This window comes from Oncorhynchus tshawytscha, linkage group LG09 (genome assembly GCF_018296145.1).
Source record: "Oncorhynchus tshawytscha isolate Ot180627B linkage group LG09, Otsh_v2.0, whole genome shotgun sequence".
NCBI classification, from domain to species: domain Eukaryota; kingdom Metazoa; phylum Chordata; class Actinopteri; order Salmoniformes; family Salmonidae; genus Oncorhynchus; species Oncorhynchus tshawytscha.
Window position 1 is genome coordinate 64,911,391 of NC_056437.1, and position 23,771 is coordinate 64,935,161.

At 43.9% G+C, this 23,771-nt stretch overlaps 2 protein-coding genes across 2 annotated transcripts; both read left to right on the forward strand.

Moving 5' to 3' along the window:
• The first annotated feature begins 369 nt into the window (after positions 1–369).
• LOC112252046 (nudix (nucleoside diphosphate linked moiety X)-type motif 9) lies at positions 370–6,013 on the forward strand. The gene is made up of 8 exons (XM_024422950.2): positions 370–732; positions 930–1,214; positions 1,330–1,419; positions 1,848–1,934; positions 3,983–4,094; positions 4,884–5,030; positions 5,151–5,235; positions 5,466–6,013. Exons 1-8 carry the CDS (start codon positions 641–643, stop codon positions 5,609–5,611), a joined length of 1,044 nt encoding a protein of 347 aa, XP_024278718.1. The 5' UTR covers positions 370–640; the 3' UTR covers positions 5,612–6,013.
• Positions 6,014–6,914: 901 nt separating this feature from the next.
• LOC112251477 lies at positions 6,915–23,165 on the forward strand. The gene is made up of 12 exons (XM_024422472.2): positions 6,915–7,251; positions 16,568–16,679; positions 17,004–17,097; positions 17,287–17,341; positions 18,540–18,680; positions 18,901–19,061; positions 20,660–20,758; positions 20,918–21,063; positions 21,229–21,400; positions 21,536–21,648; positions 21,751–21,835; positions 21,964–23,165. Exons 1-12 carry the CDS (start codon positions 7,134–7,136, stop codon positions 22,018–22,020), a joined length of 1,353 nt encoding a protein of 450 aa, XP_024278240.1. The 5' UTR covers positions 6,915–7,133; the 3' UTR covers positions 22,021–23,165.
• Positions 23,166–23,771: the final 606 nt, after the last annotated feature.

Below are 23,771 nucleotides of genomic sequence, written 5' to 3' on the forward strand. Positions count from 1 at the left end.
TGGCCGATCACGTTATGACGACATGCGGAAGCAGAAACACGGGTTGAAACTAAAGACAGTACAGTCACATATAGAACAATGAGCAAGATATTTCACCAGACCTTCAGGTGTGAAGCATCCGGGTATCTACTCACTACCACATATGGTGATGATAGGAAGCCAAGTGTCCGGCAGTGGGAGAAAATGGAACGAGATGGATTTTGGCAGACGTTGTGCTAATTTTCTCATCGATAAAACGTTTGATTTTACACGTGCACTTCACAGAGTAGGAGTTCCCTAAGCAGAAATATGCAAATACCTGCTAGAACGCGACAATAGGAACTCGCTAGCTTGTGCTTGGCTCTGCCCCCCCGCCCCCTTGTTTGTTCTGCCCACTGTGACTCATTTGTCACATTGGAAACGAAAGGCTGTGGTCTATCTGTGGTACAGTGTGTTGAAACTGAATTAAACATCGAATCATATGAGCAAAGGCAGCTTCAAAATTATTTATGATTGCGTCGTCCGCAACAACACTGAAATATTCCTATACGATTCAGTGCGCTCCTATAAAAAAAGGCATAGCAGCGGGCTTTCTGTATTTCCTGGTTACTGCAGCATTATCAATGTGTATACAGGCCTGTACTGTGTTGACTGACTGGTTATGATACGAGTGGGACGGAACTGGGTTGGGCCGATTCGAATAGCACTTAGCCTTTTAGGATTTCCATTTTGCCTCTGCACCTCAGGAATCAGGTATGGAATCTTACTGGAGTCATTTTGGAGACCTATGATCATTCTATTCGTATCATTAGGTAGTTATCTGTTCTTTTCACCTTCTGCCTTTTTCTCTGCATTGTAGCTACTCCCTGTTTTATGTTACTATTGTCATAGAATGCTAAGATGACTTAAAATGTTACTTTTAGATGTTAAATCTCTCTCTCCCTCCCCAGGCCTCTCACCTCATTCTCTCCTGACCAGTTTATTGCCAGAGTTAGTAAAAGCCTCAGTACCAGTGGCTGTAGTCTGTGTGTGCTACCGCCCAGTGTCTTCACCATGCCCTGCTCGGCCCCTCACAACAAGGCCAGATGCCCAAAGTACCCCGGCTCAGAGACACAGCGGTTCCCAGTGCCTGATGACAAAGTTGACTGGAATACTGATTGGCCCCAGTACAGACCAGTGGGCTACACTGCCCCATCTGTGCTCATCAAGCCTGTATGGGCCGATCAGGACATCAGGTGAGTGAGAGAGAGAGGGTTTCAAATTAATTTTCTCATCTGTTTTACTGACATAACTGATTAGTTCATTATTGATGATTATTAAGCATTTTTACAATTTTGTATTATTTCACAGGTCTTTCTCCCCACGGTTTAACGCTCTGGATGGCAATGTGGACAGACGGAGTCACGAGGGAGACTACAGAGTGGAGCAAGGCATGCCACTGTGAGCCTTCATCCAACACAGTTCTACAATGGTGATCCTCAGCAAGATTACACCATAATACACAACTTCCTACTTACAGACAACATCAACTGCATTCAAATATGCCAAGGATGCCATTTGTTGTCTCAAATTGTGGAAGTCTCCAAGAAAATCATTCTTAGCAGATTTGAATTCTGTTGAAGCTGATGTCATCTTGCTGAGTGTATCTTTACAATCTCCAACATAATACCTACTTGACATGAGCTGTCAGAAGCAAATGTGTGACCCTATTCAAGCATTGACTAGCCAATGATAAGCTAGCATTCTGCAGCATGTTACTAAGCAGGGTTTTGCTACAGAGTTCTACATGTATATGACCTCATATCAATTTTAAATCATTGAATGTGTAGCAATTCATCATACGTAAGCTAACTCTTGTCCTCCTGTAGAAATCCTCGCGGCCGCACTGGTTTGACTGGGAGAGGTTTGCTGGGACGGTGGGGACCCAATCACGCAGCAGATCCCATTGTTACCAGGTAACGTTCCCACTTTATTCCATCATCTCTTAAGCTATGCATCTACTTTTCAGATAACTTAACCTAACCTTCCCACAAACTCTCTTTAAAGTCAAACCAACTCCTGTGCCCAATGTTGGCCACCCCTACCCCCTAGGGAAAGATATACAGTTGAAATCTGAAGTTTACATACACCATAGCCAAATACATTTAAACTCAGTTTTTCACAATTCCTGACATTTAACCCTAGTAAAAATTAACTGTTTTAGGTCAGTTAGGATAACCACTTTATTTTAAGAATGTGAAATGTCAGAATAATAGTAGAGAGAATTTATTTCAGCTTTTATTTCTTTCATCACATTCCCAGTGGGTCAGAAGTTTACATACACTCAATTAGTATTTGGTAGCATTGCCTTTAAATTGTTTAGCTTGGGTCAAACGTTTTGGGTAGCCTTCCACAAAGTTGTGTGAATATTGGCCCATTCCTCCTGACAGAGCTGGTGTAACTGAGTCAGGTTTGTAGGCCTCCTTCCTCACACACACTTTGTCACTGCTGCCCTCAGATTTTCTATGGGATTGAGGTCAGGGCTTTGTGATGGCCACTCCAATACCTTGACTTTGTTGTCCTTAAGCCATTTGCCACAACTTTGGAAGTATGCTTGGGGTCATTGTCCATTTGGAAGACCCATTTGCGACCAAGCTTTAACTTCCTGACTGATGTCTTGAGATGTTGCTTCAATATATCCACATAATTTTCCTCCCTCATGATGTCATCTATTTTGTGAAGTGCACCAGTCCCTCCTGCATCAAAGCACCCCCACAACATGATGCTGCCACCCCCGTGCTTCATGTTTGGGATGGTGTTCTTCGGCTTGCAAGCCTCTCCCTTTTTCCTCCAAACATAACAATGGTCATTATGGCCAAACAGTTATATTTTTGTTTCATCAGACCAGATGACATTTCTCCAAAGTGTACGACCTTTGTGCAGTTGCAAAACGTAGTCTGCCTTTTTTAATGGCGGTTTTGGAGCAGTGGCTTCTTCCTTGCTGAGCGGCCTCTTCCTTGCTGAGCTGCCTTTCAGGTTATGTCAATATAGGACTCGTTTTACTGTGGATATAGATACTTTTGTACCTGTTTCCTCCAGCATCTTCACAAGGTCCTTTGCTGTTGTTCTGGGATTGATTTGCACTTTTCACACCAAAGTACATTCATCTCTAAGAGACAGAATGCATCTCCTTCCTGAGCGGTGTGATAGCTGCGTGGTCCCATGGTGTTTATACTTGCGTACTATTGTTTGTACAGATGAATGTGGTACCTTCAGGCGTTTGGAAATTGCTCCCAAGGATGAACCAGACTTGTGGAGGTCCACAATTTATTTTCTGAGGTCTTGGCTGATTCCTTTTGATTTTCCCATGATGTCAAGCAAAGAGGCATTGTGTTTGAAGGTAGGCCTTGAAATTCATCCACAGGTACACCTCCAATTGACTCAAATGATGTCAATTAGCCTATCAGAGGCTTCTAAAGCCATGACATCATCTTCTGGAATTTTCCAAGTTGTTTAAAGGCACAGTCAACATAGTGTATGTAACTTCTGACCCACTTGAATTGTTATAGAGTGAATTGTAAGTTAAATAATCTGTCTGTAAATAATTGTTGGAAAAATTACCTGTCCTAACAGACTTGCCAAAACTATAGTTTGTTAACAAGAAATTTGTGGAGTGGTTGAAAAATGAGTTTTAATGACTCCAACCTAAGTGTATGTAAACTTCCGACTTCAACTGTACATCTCTCTCAGAAGTGCCTATGACCCTCAAACTCGACTCTGGACCTCGAAGCCTGTGCCACTGCATTTTAAAAATTGTTACCCTCTTATCATGTGTGTGCAATTAATGATTTAGACCAGGGACACCGGATGTTTAATTAATTATCAGGTAGAACAAAAAAAACAAGACTCCGGACCTCGTAGGGTAAGAGTTGAATACCCCTGGCCTATGGAGTTAGGGGTAGATTTGCGTACTGTAGTTTCCGTAGTTTAACCTGTCTCTACTGTATGTGTCACCGCCCTACAGGTGGAAGAGAGACTCAGCTGGACAGCAAGTGTTGCACCCAGTGTCCAAACTGCCAGTTTTGCAGTTTGTGTCCATCAAGAGGAGAGACTGTGGGGAATGGGCCATCCCAGGGGTCAGTGGGATTCTTTAAACTCTTTCCTTCCTCATCTGTCTAACCCTCATCCTCCACATACAACACGTTCTGCCAGTCACATTCTGTTATAGGTCCCCAAAGCACACACATCCCTGGGTCACTCGTCTTTTCAGTTCGCTGCAGCTAGCGACTGGAACGAGCTGCAACAAACACTGAAACTGGACAGTTTTATCTCCATCTCTTCATTCAAAGACTCAATCATGGACACACTTACTGACAGTTGTGGCTGCTTCGTGTGATGTATTGTTGTCTCCACCTTCTTGCCCTTTGTGCTGTTGTCTGTGCCATAATGTTTGTACTATGTTTTGTGCTGCTGCCATGTTGTGTTGCTACCATGTTGTTGTCATGTTGTGTTGCTACCATGCTGTGTTGTCATGTTTGCTGCCATGGTATGTTGTTGTCTTAGGTCTATCTTTATGTTGTGGTGTCTCTCTTGTCCTGATGTGTGTTTTGTCCTGTAGTATTTAATTTTAATCCCAGCCCTTCCCCGCAGGAGGCCTTTTGGTAGGCCGTCATTGTAAATAAGAATTTGTTATTAACCGACTTGCCTAGTGAAGTAATGGTAAAAAATAATTATTCATAATAATACAAAAAATATATATATTTCCTCCTCTGCTACTCCCTCCTCTTGCTCACCTAGTCCTCCCTCCTCTTCCTCACCTGCTCTGAACATCTGTATCATCTTGGCCTTCTTGGGAGCATAGGGCATCAACCATGGCTCTACACCTCACTGTATTCTTATGGATGATGACATGTGTTTGTGTGTAGGGTATGGTAGACCCGGGGGAGCTGGTGTCCCTCACCCTGCAGCGTGAGTTCTCAGAGGAGGCTCTGAACTCCCTGGCAGCTTCCCCCCAGGACAGAGAGCGGATCCACGAGCGCATCACTCAGCTGTTCAACTCGCCGGGTCTGGAGGTCAGCAGGCTAGAAAGAATTTGTCCTCATATATTTATTTTCATTTTGTATTTGTTTGTGTAGTTGACATAAAACACTTGTTTTCTTTCTCTCTCTCTCTGTCCTTCATCTACTTCTCAGGTTTATAAGGGCTATGTAGATGACCCAAGAAATAATGACAACTCTTGGATGGAAACGGTTGCTGTCAACTTCCATGATGATACTGGTAAATCAATGATTAGTGTTATGATATTATAGACCCTGATCAACAACAAGTTAAGGCAGTCTTATCTATGCAGGAAAGGTTTTGACTAAATTCAATGAGGATTTGGCTATTCTCACAGCAGGATAGCATGCAACATGTTTCCTTATCCTGTACATTTTTCCCCATTCTGCTCTTTATTTGTACACACATTGCAGTTCTCTGAAATTTAGATTTTTGCTCTGGTTACCTAGGTAACAGTGTGAGCGAGCTCCCATTGCAAGCGGGCGATGATGCCGGGCAAGTCCACTGGATCGACCTTGACTCCGTCCTATCCCTCTATGCAAGCCACTCCCAGTTCTTGGAGGTGGTCGCCAAGGAGAGGCATGCTCACTGGTAACCAAGGAAACTGTCCTCACGTTCAAGAGGATTGGCCGGAGCAAGGCCCTGCAGCATTATCACTATGTTTTGGCATCATGGCCTTGGTCAGGGAGTAACGAAACAATGAGAGCATGTCTTCTTTTGAACAAATCATGTTCCCATCAGCCCTGATTAGAGGGAGTGGTTACAGAGTAACCACATACCACATAGTAAACAGTGAAAAGCAATAGGTAATATACATTCTAAATATATATATATACACTATCAAAATGCATATTTGAGGTTAGAAGCAGTAGAAAGGTCTAAGTAGTTATGGCCTTTTTATTTCACCATTATTTTACCAGGTAGGCGAGTTGAGAACAAGTTCTCATTTACAACTGTGACCTGGCCAAGATAAAGCAAAGCAGTGTGACAAAAACAACAACAGAGTTACACGCGGGATGAACAAACGTACAGTCAATAACACAATAGAAAAGTCTATGTACAGTGTGTGCAAATGTAGTAAGGTTAGGGAGGTAAAGGCAATAAATAGGACTTAGAGGCGAAATAATTACAATTTAGCATTAACACTGGAGTGATAGATGTGCAGATGATGATGTGCAAGTAGAGATACTGGGGTGCAAAACAGCAACAACAACAAAAAATTAACAATTAAATATGGAAGGACAAAAACATATATAGTGAGAAGAGCCATACTACAAAGCTCACTAGATGGCAACAACTATGATCCACAAAACATAGAAAAGGGTAATAGGGCTAAAAACACACCACAAAGTAGTTATAGCAAACTATTGACCCTACAGAAATGGTGAGAAATACATTTGTGTCCTTCCATATTCAGGGCAAGAACCACTTAGACCTTTAATGCTTCTAATCTTAATATGCGTTTTGATATATCTATTTAGATTGTATATTACCTATTGCTGTTTACTATGTGGTGTCCACCAATGACTAATGTGTAACCACTCTGTAATCAGGGCTGATGGGAACCTGGTTTGCTCAAAAGAAGACATGCTCTCATTGTTTCTTTGTTACTCCTTGACCAAGGCCATGATGCCGAAACGCGTCTGAGTTTAGCTTTTGCTTCAATTAAAAATGCCGTGATCAAAAATAAAGGCATTTTAAACAATATCAGTCTATTTGGTTTGTGATGAAGCCAAGTGTTATGTAAACAAATATACTTTGGTATATGTGTGTAGGGTTAGTTGGTGGTGCAATTCTTTCATTTGATTTTGTATTACAAAACGTAACATGACTGACCACATACAACTGCACAGTAGATGCATGTGCAAACGACATGATACCAAAGAAAAAGGAGAACCAGGAACTACACTACCCGAAAGGCTTTGCGTATTCTAGTTGACTACGTGGCTCCTACGTTCCTTTACTACCGACCGGGGTGATTTAAACTTAGAATGAGTAAGAAGAGGGGCATTTTTTTTTTAGATCAATCTGAAATTTAATGAGTAGCTAGTTAATACTTTTATAGTTTAAAGCAACATTTGTTATTTTCATAGATACGTTTGGATTAACGTTTTGCAATGTCTGGGAAAATCAAGAGCCGAATCGCGGCAAATGCCGACTCGTTGTCTGGAAGTGTGTCTTGCGATGAGCGCATTTTACGAGACTGTCATCAATTGTACATCGATGCCGACAGTGGTGAGTTAGCTAGCTAATGTCTCATCAAATGACGATTTAATGAAGATATCAACCAATTTCAGCAGACATTTGCTGTCGGAATTGCATTCAGCCTGTATGTTTAGCTAGCTATATTTGGTATGACTCATTGATTCTGACTAACGCGTTAGCTAGTAGCTAGGTAGCATTACGTTGAAAGGGAAGAGGGATTCATAGTTGTACAACTGAATGTCTTCAAATGAAATGTGTTACTCATTTAACCCAACCCATCTGAATCAGAAAGGTGCGGGGGCTGCCTTAATCGAGATCCACGTCTTCGGCGCCCGGGGAACAGTGGGCTAACTGCCTTGCTCAGGGACAGAACGACAGATTTGTACCTTGTCAGCTATATAGTGTTGAAATGTTTGTTATAAAATGCATTTTACGAAGACAAATCAGACGTTGGGACTATAAGGGTCCATCTTCACAAAGCATAGTTCTGAGCGGTGCTGGCTCCAGGCATAAGCAACATAACGGTGGCTTAGGGCAGGGTTTCCCCAAAGCCAAACCCTGGCCCCCAAATATGTTATTGTGTTCATTGTTTTTAATCTGGGTTCAGCCATAAGGTTCTATCTGGCACAGAATGTTAAAAGTACATGCGTTTAATGGATTCATTAAATCACATCAAATATATTAATTCGTGTTCATCACACATTTTGTTAAAGCGATAGTTCTCTAAAATGACAAATACACTATATCCTATGGACAAGATACAATTTATGCTTGATAAGAAAGCGGTGTGGATGGTGTGATGTAATTGCATAGCCTCCAGAGACCAAATTGAGCTCCGTACCACATCGCTGTGCACCTCTCAAATTGGTTTACTATGTGGAGGGCTCTGTATAGCTCTGCATTGATATGAACCAAAACGTGCGCTCCTAGTGGCCGGGGACTTTAATGCAGGGAAACTTAAATCTGTTTTACCTCATTTCTACCAGCATGTTAAATGTGCAACCAGAGGGAAAAAAAACTCTAGACCACCTTTACTCCACACACAGAGACGTGTACAAAGTTCTCCCTCCATTTGGCAAATCTGACCATAACTCTATCCTCCTGCTTACAAACAAAAACAGGAAGTAACAGTGACTCTCTCAATATGGAAGTGGTCAGATGACAAAGATGCTTAGCTTCAAGACTGCATTTCAAGCGCAGACTGGAATATGTTCTGGGATTCTTCAGTTGGCATTGAGGAGTACACCACATCATTCACTGATTTCATCAATAAGTGCATCAATGATGTCGTCCCCACAGTGACCGTACGTACTTACCCCAACCAGAAGCCATGGATTACAAGAAACATCCGCATTGAGCTAAAGGGTAGAGCTGCTGTTTCAAGGAGCTGGACTCTAACCCGGAAGTTTGTAAGAAATCACGCTTACCCCCCGTCGAACCATCAAACAAGCAAAGCATCAATACAGGACTAAGATTGAATCGTACTATACCAGCTCCCCTCCTGTACTCCCTGTTCACCCATGACTGCATTGCCAAGCATGACTCCAACACAATCATTAAGTTTGCTGACGACACAACAGTGGTCACCGACAACGATGAGACAGCCTATAGGGAGGAGGTCAGAGACCTGGCTGTGTGGTGCCAGGATAACCTCTCCTTCAACTTGATCAAGACAAAGGAGATGATTGTGGACTACAGGAAAGGAGGATCGAGCACGCCCCCATTCTCATCGACGGGGCTGTAGTGGAGCAGGTTGAGCATCAAGTTCCTTGGTGTCCACATCACCAACAAACTATCAAGGTACAAACACACCAAGACAGTTGAGAAGAGGGCACAACAATGCCTATTTTCCCTCGGGAGACTGAAAAGACTTGGCATGGGTCCTCAGATTCCTGAACAGCTAATCAAATGGCTACCCGGACTATTTCCCACCCAAATTTTTACTCTGCTGCTACTCTGTTTATTATCCATGCATACAAGGGATGCAACGGTACACAGTATGTTGTCAAATGGTTCGGTACGCCCCCCTACGGTTCAATACGCACGTGAACCGTGGAATTACGATATGCCTGTCATTTTCTTATAATTTCCAAAACATGCTTATTGTGCTGCAGACTACACACACGTTGTACATTCAGATCCACAGAACCAGACGTGCAGCTTGTGAACAGGCCCAGCAGGCAACTGCTTGGGGCACCAGGCCGTTAGGGGTCTCGTGAGGGCTGAAAAACTTAACTCCATAGCAATGTCTCAATGTGGCAACCGCAGTGAGCGCAACCCCCCTAAAAAAACAATGGACGATTTGCAATGACATGGGAAACTAAAAACAAATATTCTCATTCTCTACAACATGACAATGTTGAGCGCTCGTGAGACAGAGAGAAGCACATTTGAAGAAGCACTGCCGTCTTTCAAATTCGCTCTGTGGGAACATTTTGGATTCAGCATTCAATATGATGACGAGGGTAAGAAGACCGTAAACAAATAAAATACAGTCTGCAAGCATTGCTTTGACACTGTCAGCTACTCGAGTGGAAACACTTCTAACATGATGTGTCATTTACGTCGCCCTCACCCGGCCGTATCCCTTGCAGGTGGAGCTGGAGCAAGGAGAGTCCACTCGTTAGCGAAAACACAACAGTCTCGCTGGTGCCTTCCAATAACAATTTGTGACAAATTCAGAAAAACATAAAGAAGTAACGAAAGCAGTGGGAGTATTCATAGCCAAAGATTTGCAGCCCTATACGGTGGTTAGTGACTTGGGATTTCGTCACCTGATGAAAAAAGTTGAACCACGTTACAATGTCCCCTCCCGCACACATTTCAGCAGCTAAGTAATTCCCAAACTCTATGAAACATCACAGAGAGAAACTGAAAATAAATTGATACAGACACCATATCTAGCTCTCTCCACTGATAGTTGGACCTCCAGAACAACTCCAAGCTACCTCACTGTGAAGGTTCTGGATTGGGAAATGATTGGGAAATGGATTGGGAAATGAAGAGCTACGTTTTGCAAACTCGTCCCCTGTATGAGAGTCATACAAGCTCACTTTTCTTAAATATAAAGATATTAGTGTGACAGTTTGATGGCTTTGAGATAGAAGCTGTTTTTCAGTCTCTCGGTCCCAGCTTTGATGCACCTGTACTGACCTCGCCTTCTGGATGGTAGTGGGGTGAACAGGCAGTGGCTCAGGTGGTTGTTGTCCTTGATGATCTTTTTGGCCTTCCTGTGACATCGGGTGGTGTAGGTGTCCTGGAGGGCAGGTAGTTTGCCCCCGGTTATGCGTCCACCCTCTGGAGAGCCCTGCGTTTGCGGGCGGTGCAGTTGCTGTACCAGGCGATGACACAGTCCGACAGGATGCTCTCAATTGTGCATCTGTAAAAGATTGTGAACGTTTTAGGTGCCAAGCCAAATTTCTTCAGCCTCCAGAGGTTGAAGAGACACTGTTGCGCCTTCACCACACTGTCTGAGTGGAACATTTTAGTTTGTCAGTGATGTGTATGCCAAGGAACTTAAAGCTTTCCACCTTCCACTGTGGTCCTGTCGATGTGGACAGGGGGGTGCTCCCTCTGCTGTTTCCTGAAGTCCACGATCATCTCCTTTTTTTTGATGACATTGAGTGAGAGGTTATTTTCCTGGCACAACACTCCCAGATCCCTCATCTCCTCCCTGTAGGCCGTCTCGTAATTGTTGGTAATCAAACCTACTACTGTTGTGTCGTCTGCAAACTTGATGATTGAGTTGGAGGCGTGCGTGGCGACGCAGTCATGGGTGAACAGGGAGTACAAGAGGGGGCTGAGTACGCAACATGGTGGGGCCCCTGTGTTGAGAATCAGCGAAGTGGAGGTGTTGTTTCCTACAGTGCCTTGCGAAAGTATTCGGCCCCCTTGAACTTTGCGACCTTTTGCCACATTTCAGGCTTCAAACATAAAGATATAAAACTGTTTCTTTGTGAAGAATCAACAACAAGTGGGACACAATGAGAACTTGTTCTCAACTAGCCTACCTGGTTAAATAAAGGTGAAATAAAAAATAATTTAAAAAAAAACAATCATGAAGTAGAACGACATTTATTGAATATTTAAAAAAAAATGTAACAAATCAAAAACTGAAAAATTGGGCGTGCAAAATTATTCAGCCCCCCTTAAGTTAATACTTTGTAGCGCCACCTTTTGCTGCGATTACAGCTGTAAGTCGCTTGGGGTATGTCTCTATCAGTTTTGCACATCGAGAGACTGAAATTTTTTCCCATTCCTCCTTGCAAAACAGCTCGAGCTCAGTGAGGTTGGATGGAGAGCATTTGTGAACAGCAGTTTTCAGTTCTTTCCACAGATTCTCGATTGGATTCAGGTCTGGACTTTGACTTGGCCATTCTAACACCTGGATATGTTTATTTTTGAACCATTCCATTGTAGATTTTGCTTTATGTTTTGGATCATTGTCTTGTTGGAAGACAAATCTCCGTCCCTGTCTCAGGTCTTTTGCAGACTCCATCAGGTTTTCTTATAAAAATGGTCCTGTATTTGGCTCCATCCATCTTCCCATCAATTTTAACCATCTTCCCTGTCCCTGCTGAAGAAAAGCAGGCCCAAACCATGATGCTGCCACCACCATGTTTGACAGTGGGGATGGTGTGTTCAAGTTGATGAGCTGTGTTGCTTTTACGCCAAACATAACGTTTTGCATTGTTGCCAAAAAGTTCAATTTTGGTTTCATCTGACCAGAGCACCTTCTTCCACATGTTTGGTGTGTCTCCCAGGTGGCTTGTGGCAAACTTTAAACAACACTTTTTATGGATATCTTTAAGAAATGGCTTTCTTCTTGCCACTCTTCCATAAAGGCCAGATTTGTGCAATATACGACTGATTGTTGTCCTATGGACAGAGTCTCCCACCTCAGCTGTAGATCTCTGCAGTTCATCCAGAGTGATCATGGGCCTCTTGGCTGCATCTCTGATCAGTCTTCTCCTTGTATGAGCTGAACATTTAGAGGGACGGCCAGGTCTTGGTAGATTTGCAGTGGTCTGATACTCCTTCCATTTCAATATTATCGCTTGCACAGTGTTCCTTGGGATGTTTAAAGCTTGGGAAATCTTTTTGTATCCAAATCCGGCTTTAAACTTCTTCACAACAGTATCTCGGACCTGCCTGGTGTGTTCCTTGTTCTTCATGATGCTCTCTGCGCTTTTAACGGACCTCTGAGACTATCACAGTGCAGGTGCATTTATACGGAGACTTGATTACACACAGGTGGATTGTATTTATCATCATTAGTCATTTAGGTCAACATTGGATCATTCAGAGATCCTCACTGAACTTCTGGAGAGAGTTTGCTGCACTGAAAGTAAAGGGGCTGAATAATTTTGCACGCCCAATTTTTCAGTTTTTGATTTGTTAAAAAAGTTTGAAATATCCAATAAATGTCGTTCCACTTCATGATTGTGTCCCATTTGTTGTTGATTCTTCACAAAAAAATACAGTTTTATATCTTTGTTTGAAGCCTGAAATGTGGCAAAAGATCGCAAAGTTCAAGGGGGCCGAATACTTTCGCAAGGCACTGTACCTTAACCACCTGGGGCTGCCCCTGTGCAACTGGGGTTCAGACCCAGGGCTTCAATCTTAATGATGAGCTTGGAGGGTACTATGGTGTTGAATGCTGAGCTGTTTACAATGAACAGCATTCTTACATGGGTATTCCTCTTGTCCAGGTGGGAAAAGAGAAGTGTGATGATGATTGCATCGTCTGTGGATCTATTGGGGCAGTAAGCAAATTGGAGTGGGTCTAGGGTGACTGGTAAGGTAGAGGTGAAATGATCCTTAACTTGCCTCTCAAAGCACCTCATGATGACAGAACTGAGTGTAGTCAGCCTTAATTCTGGCACAGAATACAGAATAGCTGACATGATGCAATTTTCCAGAATTTATTTTATTTTGCCACTTTAAAAAAAAAAAAAATTCCCCCTCTGACCTCAATTGTTTTTGTCACCCTAATTCTGGCCATCCTACAGAGATAAAAACTAGAGTAATGTTTGTAGTGGGCAGTAATATTTAATATTTGAATATGCAGTATATTATAAACTCAGCAAAAAAAGAAACGTCCCTTTTTCAGGACCCTGTCTTTCAAAGGTAATTCATAAAAAAACAAATCACTTCACAGATCTTCACTGTTTCCCATGCTTGTTCAATGAACCATAAACAATTAATGAACATGCACCTGTGGAACGGTCGTTAAGACACTAACAGCTTACAGATGGTAGGCAATTAAGGTCACTGTTATGAAAACTTAGGACACTAAAGAGGCCTTTACTGACTACTGAAAAACACCAAAAGAAAGATGCCCAGAGTCCCTGCCCATCTGTGTGAATGTGCCTTAGGCATGCTGCAAGGAGGCATGAGGACAGCAGATGTAGCCAGGGCAATAAATTGCAATCTCTGTACTGTGAGACGCCTAAGGCAGCACTACAGGGAGACAGGATGGACAGCTGGTCATCCTCACAGTGGCAGACCACGTGTAACAACACCTGCACAGAATCGGTACATCTGAACATCACACCTTTGGGACAGGTACAGGATGGCAACAACAACTGCTCGAGTTACACCAGGAACCCACAATCCCTCCATCAGTGCTGTCCGCAATAGGCTGAGAGAGGTTGGACTGAGGGCTTGTAAGGCCTGTTGTAAGGCAAGTCCTCACCAGACATCACTGGCAACAACGTTGCCTATGGGCACAAACACGCCATCGCTGGACAAGACAGGACTGGCAAAAAGTGCTCTTCACTGACGAGTCGCGGTTTTGTCTCAACAGGGGTGATGGTCGGATTTGCGTTTATCGTCAAAGGAATGAGTGTTACACTGAGGCCTGTACTCTGGAGCTGGATCGAGGTGGAGGGTCCGTCATGGTCTGGGGTGGTGTGTCACAGCATCATCGGACTGAGCTTGTTGTCATTGCAGGCAATCTCAATGCTGAGCATTACAGGGTAGACATCCTCCTCCCTCATGTGGTACCCTTCTTGCAGGCTCATCCTGATATGACCCTCCAGCATGACAATGTCACCACGCACAGAATGAGCAGTATGGCTGATTTCCTGCAAGACAGGAATGTCAGTGTTCTGCCATGGCCAGCGAAGAGCCCGGATCTCAATCCCATTGAGCAGGTCTGGGACCTGTTGGATCGGAGGGTGAGGGCTAGGGGCACTCCCGCCAGAAATGTCCGGGAACTTGCAGGTGCTTTGTTGGAAGAGTGGGGTAACATTCTCACAGCAAGAACGGGCAAATCTGGTGCAGTCCATGAGGAGGAGACGCACTGCAGTACTTAATGCAGCTGGTGGCCACACCAGATACTGACTGTTACTTTTTATTTTGCCCCCCCCCCCTTTTGTTCAGGGACACATTATTCAATTTCTGTTAGTTATATGTCTGTGGAACTTGTTCAGTTTGTCTGTAGTTTAGTTTAATTTTGTTATGTTCATACAAATATTTACATATGTTAAGTTTTCTTGAAATAAACGCAGTTGACAGTGAGAGGACGTTTTATTTTTTGCTGAGTTTATATACCTCACATGCGACAAGTAATAAGACTAAGCAATTATCTTTATCTGGCCCCATAGTATACATAGGAATATGCATGGAGACTTGAGTAACAGTAATGGGCAATGAAGAATAGAATTCTAAATACAAGTGTATTTAATTACTTTGTAAAATGAATGGATTCACATACAAGGCCTAAAGCTTAAATTACAAGGAATTAACAAGAATTACAAGGCATTATTTTAATCATGGGCATTAATATGGAGTTTGTCCCCACCTTTTGCCGCTATAATAGCCTACACTCTTCTGGGAAGGCTTTCCACTAGATGATTGAACAATGTTGTGGGGGCTTGCTTCCATTCAGCCACAAGCATTAGTGAGGTCGGGCACTGATGTTGGGCGATTAGGCCTGGCTTGCGGTTGACCTTCCTATTCACGATGTAATATTTCCCTTCGCTGGAACTAAGGGGCCTGAACCATGAAAATCAGCCCCAGACCATTCCTCCACCAAACTTTACAGTTGGTACTATGCATTCAGGCAGGTAGCATTCTCCTAGCATCCGCCAAACTCGGATTTGTCTGTCGGACTGCCAGATGGTGAACCGTTATTCACCACTCCAGAGAACGCTTTTCCACTGCTCCAATGACGGTGAGCTTTACACCACTCCAGCCGACTCTTGGCATTGCGTATGGGGATCTTAGGCTTGTGTACGGCTGCTCGGCCATGGAAACCCATTTCATGATGCTCCCGACTAACAATTATTGTGCTGACGTTGCTTCCAGAGGTAGTTTAGAACTCTGTAGTGAGTGTTGCAACTGAGGACAGGCGATTTCTACTGGCTACGCACTTCAGCACTCTGCGGCCCGTCCTGTCGCTTCTGTGGCCTACCACTTTGCGGCTGAGCCGTTGTTGCTCCTAGATGTTTCCACTTCACAATAACAGCACTTACAGTTGACCGGGGCAGTTCTAGCAGGGCAGAAATTTGATTAACTGACTTGTTGGATAGGATGCCATGTTGAAAGTCACTGAGCTCTTCAGTAAAGTCATTCTACTGCCAAGAGGTGTCCACATTCTTTTGTGTATGTAGTGTATCAGAGCTAGATGATGTTACCTTTGCTTCTCAGAGGTATGAAAATGGGGGTTGGCAAGACCAACACAGACAATACTGAATTCCTAAGACGACACAGAGGACATTCTTGTGCACAGTTGATAAGAGGAGTCACTTTGGCGGCTGCCCTACACTTCTGAACGGATTATGATCAAGAAATTAGGTTTGGAACATTTGATTTTAGAGGATTATGTACAGAATTAACAAATTATTTTACCCATTGGTAATTTTTTTTTTTTGGGGGGGCACCTTAGTTGCTTATAGATGAATGGTATTTAGCTACCCATTGATTCATGAAGAATATAACGTATAAATGCCTGAGCTTAGTTCAACAGTCGAACCCCATCAGAACCCTTGCATCCATAGCGTAGTTTATGGATTTGAAGTGGTTGTATTTGACTAAAACTGTGGCGGGGAGGACACTGTTAATATTTCAGTTAAGGATTGCCGCTTTAACGTAACTACCAGTAGGAGTTGTTAGCAATAGTTAGTGGTAGCAGTTAGTGGTAGCTAGATTAGTTGGCTAGCTATAGCTTAGTGGCTAATACTAGTGAACTAACAGTTGATCAATCGGCTTTATACGAAACTCGTCACGTCAACGAGCAAGTTTTTAAAGCTAGTATTTATATCACCGCTAGCTAGCCCATGTTAGATAAGCTAAAGTTAGCAAAGTGTCCTGATCACATCCCTCCATGTCTCCATTCTAGGGCTGGTAGCAGTGGCCCAGTCCGTTGGCGTGACTCTGCTGGCACCCAGGAAAAAGATCACGGTCATGTTGATGGGCAACCACTCTGCCGGCAAGAGCTCCTTCATCAACTGGTAATGTTCAATCAGATCGAGGTTACCATTGACAACCACAGGAAGAGTGGAGAGAAGGATGCACTTTGAAAAGTGTTCCATCAGAGACGGGGACTTTTCCCTACACTGATGCTACTGTCCCCTATGCTTCCCTTTGCTTCAAAGTCATTGTAATTGTGTGTGTGTGTGTGTGTGTGTGTGTGTGTGTGTGTGTGTGTGTGTGTGTGTGTGTGTGTGTGTGTGTGTGTGTGTGTGTGTGTGTGTGTGTGGGGACATACACCTTGTATAACGTGAATACCAGAGGGAGTGCATGTTAAAATGTCTGCTGTAAACTTTCTGTCTCAGGTATGTGGAGGAACACATCCAGCGTACAGGAGTGGCCATTGAGACGCAAGGCTTCAGCTTTGTCACAAGTGGCCGCAAGAGAGAGTCTCTCACAGTGAGTACAGCTGGTACAGTTCAAAGTGAATTTCCTCTTCAACTTCAGTTTGCTCCTCAAGTCATGCACTTTAGTTGAGGTACTTTGAGGGGTTTTACCATTTCACTGAGTAAGTGCTCACACAGTGGATGGTGGATGTGTTTTTCTCACAGAATGTAAACTTTGGCTTGGTTTCTTGGTGTATTTTAGGGAAATGCCACGCTGCACCTTTACCCACACTTCAAACCTCTACACGAGCTCAAAGGTGAGATTTCAGAGTTGATTCAACCTCATTCGTCAGCGTCAAAGTAGGACTCAGGAAACCTTCCCCCCCTGTAATACAGTGGCAAGAAAAAGTATGTGAACCCTTTGGAATTATCTGGATTTCTGCATTAATTGGTCATCAAATTTGATTTGATCTTCCTCTAAGTCACAACAACAGACAAAAAGTCTGCTTAAACTAATAACACACAAATTGTATTTTTCTTGTCTATATTGAATACAGCATTGCCTGATGTGAACCATGCCTTGAACAAAAGAGATCTCAGAAGACAGAAGATTAAGAATTGTTCACTTGCATAAAGCTGGAAAGGGTTACAAAAGTATCTCTAAAAGCCTTGATGTTCATCAGTCCACAGTAAGACAAATTGTCTATAAATGGAGAAAGTTCAGCACTGTTGCTCCTCTCCCTAGGAGTGGCTGTCCTGCAAAGATGACTGCAAGAGCACAGCGCACAATGCTCAATGAGGTTAAGAAGAAGAATCCAAGAGTGTCAGCTAAAGACTTACAGAAATCTCTGGACAATGTTAACATCTCTGTTGACGAGTCTACAATATGTAAAACGCTAAACAGCGGGAGTGGCCCAATCAGAGTCCTGACCTCAACCCGATTGAGACGCTGTGGCATGACCGCGTGAGCGGTTCACACCAGACATCCCAAGAATATTGCTGAACTGAAACAGTTTTGTAAAAAGGAATGGTCCAAAATTCCTCCTGACTGTTGTGCAGGTCTCATCCGCAATTACAGAAAACGTTTGGTTGAGGTTATTGCTGCCAAAGGAGGGTCAACCAGTTATTAAATCCAAGGGTTCACATACTTTCCCCACCCTACACTGTGAATGTTTACACAGTGTGTTCAATAAAGACATGAAAACGTGTTATTAGTTTAAGCAAACTGTCTTTGTCTATTGTTGTGACTTAGATGAAGATCAGATCAAATTTTATTTGATGAAAATGTATGCATAAGTCCAGGTAATTCCATAGGGTTCACATACTTTTTCTGGCCACTGTATATGATGTGATAGTCATGCTGTCATCACCATTGTATTTCTGACCACTCATTCTAAACATTAGTCAGCACTGAGTGAAATGTTTGAATACCATTCGAGTAAAGGTCTCTCCCCCTCCCACACACTCACTCTTTCATCACTTTCATTTTTTTTCTCTTTCTCTCTCTGCCTGTAGGTGTGTCTGAGTACCTGGGTACTGAGATCTGCACTTCGAGGCAAAAGCGCTTCAGCCTGGTGACGTTTGTGGACTCTCCTGGCCTGGTGGACGGGGACATGAAGTACCCCTTCGATGTGGACCAGGCCATCATGTGGCTGGGTAGGTCACCGCAATATGGCACTGTGTGTGTGGTGTAGGGTGTGTAATTCTGTGAAGGTACTGTTGACTTTACAGCATGTTTTCTTATTCATCTCTGTGTTTCATCATGACACACACACACCATCTGTGTGTAAAGATGGCTACAGTATTTCATGTTTCTGCATTTCTCTATCTGGCTAATTGAACAGAACATAACAGGCTCGTCTCTGTCCCATCCCAGGCGAGCTGTGTGACCTCATCCTGGTGTTCTTTGACCCCATGGGCCAGGCGCTGTGCAAACGCACCCTCAACATTGTGGAGAAGCTCAACGAGAAGCACGGCGACCGTCTGCGCTTCTACCTCAGCAAGGCCGACGAGGCCGGGGGAGAGTCGGACAGACAGGTATTCCCCCCCCCCCACACACACACTCTAGTGGGAAATTTTAAGATGAATAAAATTCATGTTCAGTTAAGTGCTTAACTCAATGCATTATGCTTTTCCTTTTCTGTAATGCACATGATTCTGTTCGTGCAAGGTTTTTTGGTCACTAGAATTGGAGGCCAGACGTGAAGGGTAACTGTCCATAACCTATCTGCTGATAGTATTGGTGCCAGTTCCGAGGACACACTGGTTTTCTCTGCTTCCTTGCTGGAGGTTTCGTACAAAACCAGAGATAAAAAAATAAACTTTAACAACGACCGCTTTTGTGTCTATTACACCTGGAAATTCCCTATTACACACACTTTATACATATCTACAATATCAACAAGGTTGACAGTTGGCTGGGACGGAGTTGGCCAGTTTTATTTTATAATCCAATCAATCAAGTAAATGTCAGTTGGCTTTTCATAGCCGATCATTCAGAGTATCTCTACCGCTCCTACTGTTTCTAGAGCGTTGAACAGGTAGCACGTCCGGTGAACAGGTCAGGGTTCCAGAGCCGCAGGCAGAACAGTTGAAACTGGAGCAGCAGCATGGTCAGGTGGACTGGGGACAGCAAGGTGTCATCATGCCAGGTAGTCCTGAGGCATGGTCCTAGGGCTCAGGTCCTCCTCCGAGAGAGAATTAGAGGGCATACTTAAATTCACACAGGACACTGGATAAGAAATACTCCAGATATAACAGACTGACCCTAGCCCCCCGACACACAAACTACTGCAGCATAAATACTGGAGGCTGAGACAGGAGGGGTCAGGAGACACTGTGGTCCCGTCTGACTATACCCCCGGACAGGGCCAAACAGGCAGGAAAGAACCCCACCCACTTTGCCAAAGCACACCCTCCACACCACTAGAGGGATATCTTCAACCACCAACTTACCATCCTGAGACGAGGCCGGGTATAGCCCACGAAGATCTCCGCCACAGCACAACCCAAGGGGGGACGCTGGGTCTAAAACCAGACTGAATCGTTTCGTATACATTGTTTATTACTGCCACTTTTAGTGAGTTTGGTACACATCCGGTGGATAGAGAGCTGTTTATTGTGTTCAACATAGGAGGACCAAGCACAGGAAGCAGCTCTTTCAGTAGTTTAGTTGGAATAGGGTCCAGTATGCAGCTTGAAGGTTGAGGCCATGATTATTTTCATCAATGTGTCGAGATATCGTACTAAAAAACTTGTCTCCCTTGATCTTAGGTCCTGGCAGAGTTGTGCAATCAAATGTTATTAGTCACATGTACTTACTTACGAGCCCCTAACCAACAATGCAGTTTAAAAAAATACAGATAAGAATAAGAAATACAAGTATTAAGTAGTTAAAGTGCAGCAGTAAAATAACAATAGCGAGACTATACACAGGGGGGTAATGGTACAGAGTCAATGTGCGGGGGCACCGGTTAGTTGAGGTCATTTGTACATGTAGGTAGTTGTTAAAGTGACTATGCATAGATAACAACATCGTAGCAGTAGTGTATAAGAGGGAGGGGGGTTGCTGCTTGAAATTTCTGTTTAGTTTATAACATCAACTAATCTCCCTGTCATGTGAATGGCTGTTTCAGAGGGTGATGATGCAGATAGTCCAGGAGCTGTGCAAGCGGCCGGGACTCAACAAGTGTGGCTTTGACATGCCTACCATCTATGTCCCCAACCCCAACAAGGTAGCCACCGCACCCACCTTTTTGTACACTGCACCTTGAAAGGCACTGGATGTGCCAACCTGGGCAATCTTGGGACTATCCTAGCTAAACAAATCAAATGTATGTATACTATGTACGTATGTTTTGAACTTCACTTCCGCCTGCTTGTCCCAACCCCAGCCCAGTCGCTGTGTGAACCAGATTGAGGAGGCATGTCGCACCATCGAGAAGACCATCAACCAGACGGTCCAGAACACACTCAACTCACTAGAGAAGGACTGTGAGCTCATCACTAAGGCCATTGCAGATACACTCAGCCACGACAGGTAACACACGCCTGCGTACTTAGTGTGTTTTACACCTACACTCATTCTCAACTTGCTGAAAAAACAGTGACTGAGGATATTGTCGATGACACGAGCACACATCACTGATCTTCTCTCCTTTCCAACACAACAATCTCTCTCTCTCTCTGTCTCTCTGTCTCTCAGGCAGACCAGTGTAGATAACCGGCGGGCGCGCTGTAAGGGCTGTGTGTTGGCTCTGCTGGGCTTCAGTGTGCCCTTCATGCTGATGGCAGCCCTGGTGCTGGGCAGCCTCTCCAGAGAGCTGCTAGAGATGTCCCTGGGGCATGATGGCATCGAGGCCCTCTCTCTCTACCTGGTCAGTGTATTTGTAAGAGAGCGACAGAGTGAAGGGGTGAGGGGAGGGGTGTTAATCTGACCATGGTCGTGTGTGTGAGACGGAGTGGGGGAAGTTTTTGTGTTTGTTTGACTCTTTGCCCTTTGTCCCCAACAGACTCCTGTAGTGAGAGTGTTTGACTCTATGTCTGTGGAGTACCAGCTCTACAGTTGTGGCGGACTCATCTTCCTCTCCTTCCTACTCCTCATCCTTGCCCGCTTCTCCTTCAGGTAAGAGCTGAGCACACTCTCAAACTGCGGGATCTTGTTCAACTTCAAGTGCCACCAGTTATCAATGAATTATGCCTAAAGCATCTCTCTCTCTCTCTGCAGATCTCGGCCCACTCTCTCTGGCCGACAGAAGAGGCAGCTACAGGAAAAGCTGGATTATGTGCAGGAGGTGGTAAAGACCAAGAAGGTAGTGTGTGTGTGTGTGTGTGTGTGTGTGTGTGTGTGTGTGTGTGTGTGTGTGTGTGTGTGTGTGTGTGTGTGTGTGTGCGTGTGCGCGTGCTTGTCCACTAACAGCGTATCTCTCCCTTCCTGTAGAAGAAGCTCTATGAGGAATACCTTCGCCAGAGTGTGGGTGATCAAGATATGGACTGATAGAAAAAGCAAGGGATGGATCGATGGAAGGAAAGAATGGAGGAAACCACAGAAGTACCACTTAACATTCCCACTGTAGAGGACCAAATGTAATGTAGGGTTTAAACTGTTCATGCTTTACCTTCCTGGCCATGCCTTTATGGTGCATTTATGACAAGTTGGAAACTCTGGGGCTGTTCAATGTTGGTCATCAGAGGCCAAAACACTTCTGGTGTTAATCCTGTCCTTCTAATCAGGGACTGATTCAGACCTGGGACATCAGGTGAGTGAAATTAACCACCAGGTAGAAAACTGGAAAACTTGGGCCTCCTCTTTCTACGACGAATTTCCAAGTCGAAAATGTTGGAGTTTCCGACTTGTCTTGAACGCACCAGTTACGCGTCTCTCGGGCGCACGCAGGGTGACATGGGAAATGTATCCTTGTCCAAGTGTTGTCAGTCCAATGTCTGTTCATTCATGTTATTGTAAACCATAGATCACCTTTAATGTCTGATACAGTAAGCTCTTAGAAACCAACTACTAACTGTGGTACTCATTAATTTACCAGTGTTTCACTCCCATGTTACCTGATTGTTGTTTTTCAAATCCTCATGCTAACTGGCATCATGGGACCGGTATTTTTGAGAATTCTGTGCACTAACTACATTATGAATTGAACAAAGCATTTATATATATTTGTTTCAATGTTTTTTGGTAGCCACAGCTGTGCCTGTTTGCTCAGACAAACACCTATGATGCAATATAAACCAATAACATTACATGGGACCTGTGTTTTTGTACAAGGTGAACTCAGCAATCCATGTCTCTGTAAGTAAATCGGCATCAAATGACTTTTGCAGGGCTATTTACTTGCTGTTCCTTTTGTTCACATGTAACTGTTCAAAGCTGCAATTGTGCACTTCCACATATTTTCTGACCTTGATTATGTCAACTGTTACTAACCGTAAGACTGTCATGGGAGACTCATGAATAAGCACAACGGCTGCTTTGTACTGATGTGTGACCAAGCAGTTAACAACCATGATATGACACCGAGAGCCTGTTCTTTTTTTTTCTCCTTTTTTCTAACTTTTTTTTACTTTTCCTACATTGTTACTGTTTCATTCAAAATTATATAATTAAAACGCACAGTTTGTACAAACCAATGTTTTCAGTTCAGCAGGTGTCATGAATTTTTAGAATATCGACCCCATGTTTGGCATCAGCCAAGCCAACCTCTATTATTTCCATACGGGCAGCGAGAAAATTGATGTCACATTTGTTAACCTATTGTGTGGCGTGTAGTGTCCCCCCCAAATAGGATTTGAGCAGGCAGCATCACATTTTCAAACCACTTTACGTGGTTAAAAATAGTTTAGGCATTTAATCAACTGACCTACACCCCAAGGAGCAAGCTAAGCAAAAGGACAGTGGCCAGGAAGAATTCCCTAGACTGAGGGAACCTGGAGGGGAACCAGGCTCCGAGGGGTGCCTAGTTCTCTTCTGTCTGTACCGGGTAGTCCAGGCATACTGCATTTCTGAAGCTCCTCTGAAGAGTTTGGTGAGGGAATGGAACATCTTAACCATGAGAGGGTGTTTGGGGCACTCCTGAGCAGGGGGTGGGTCCTCCTGGATTGTGGAAGTGGATGGAACCTCACACTCAGCATCTGTGATAAGAGAACATTGTGGGGATCAGAAATGAACATACATGGGATGCATCTGTCTTAACTTCTGCTTAAACAAACTGGTAATGTTTATGACATTTCATGTTG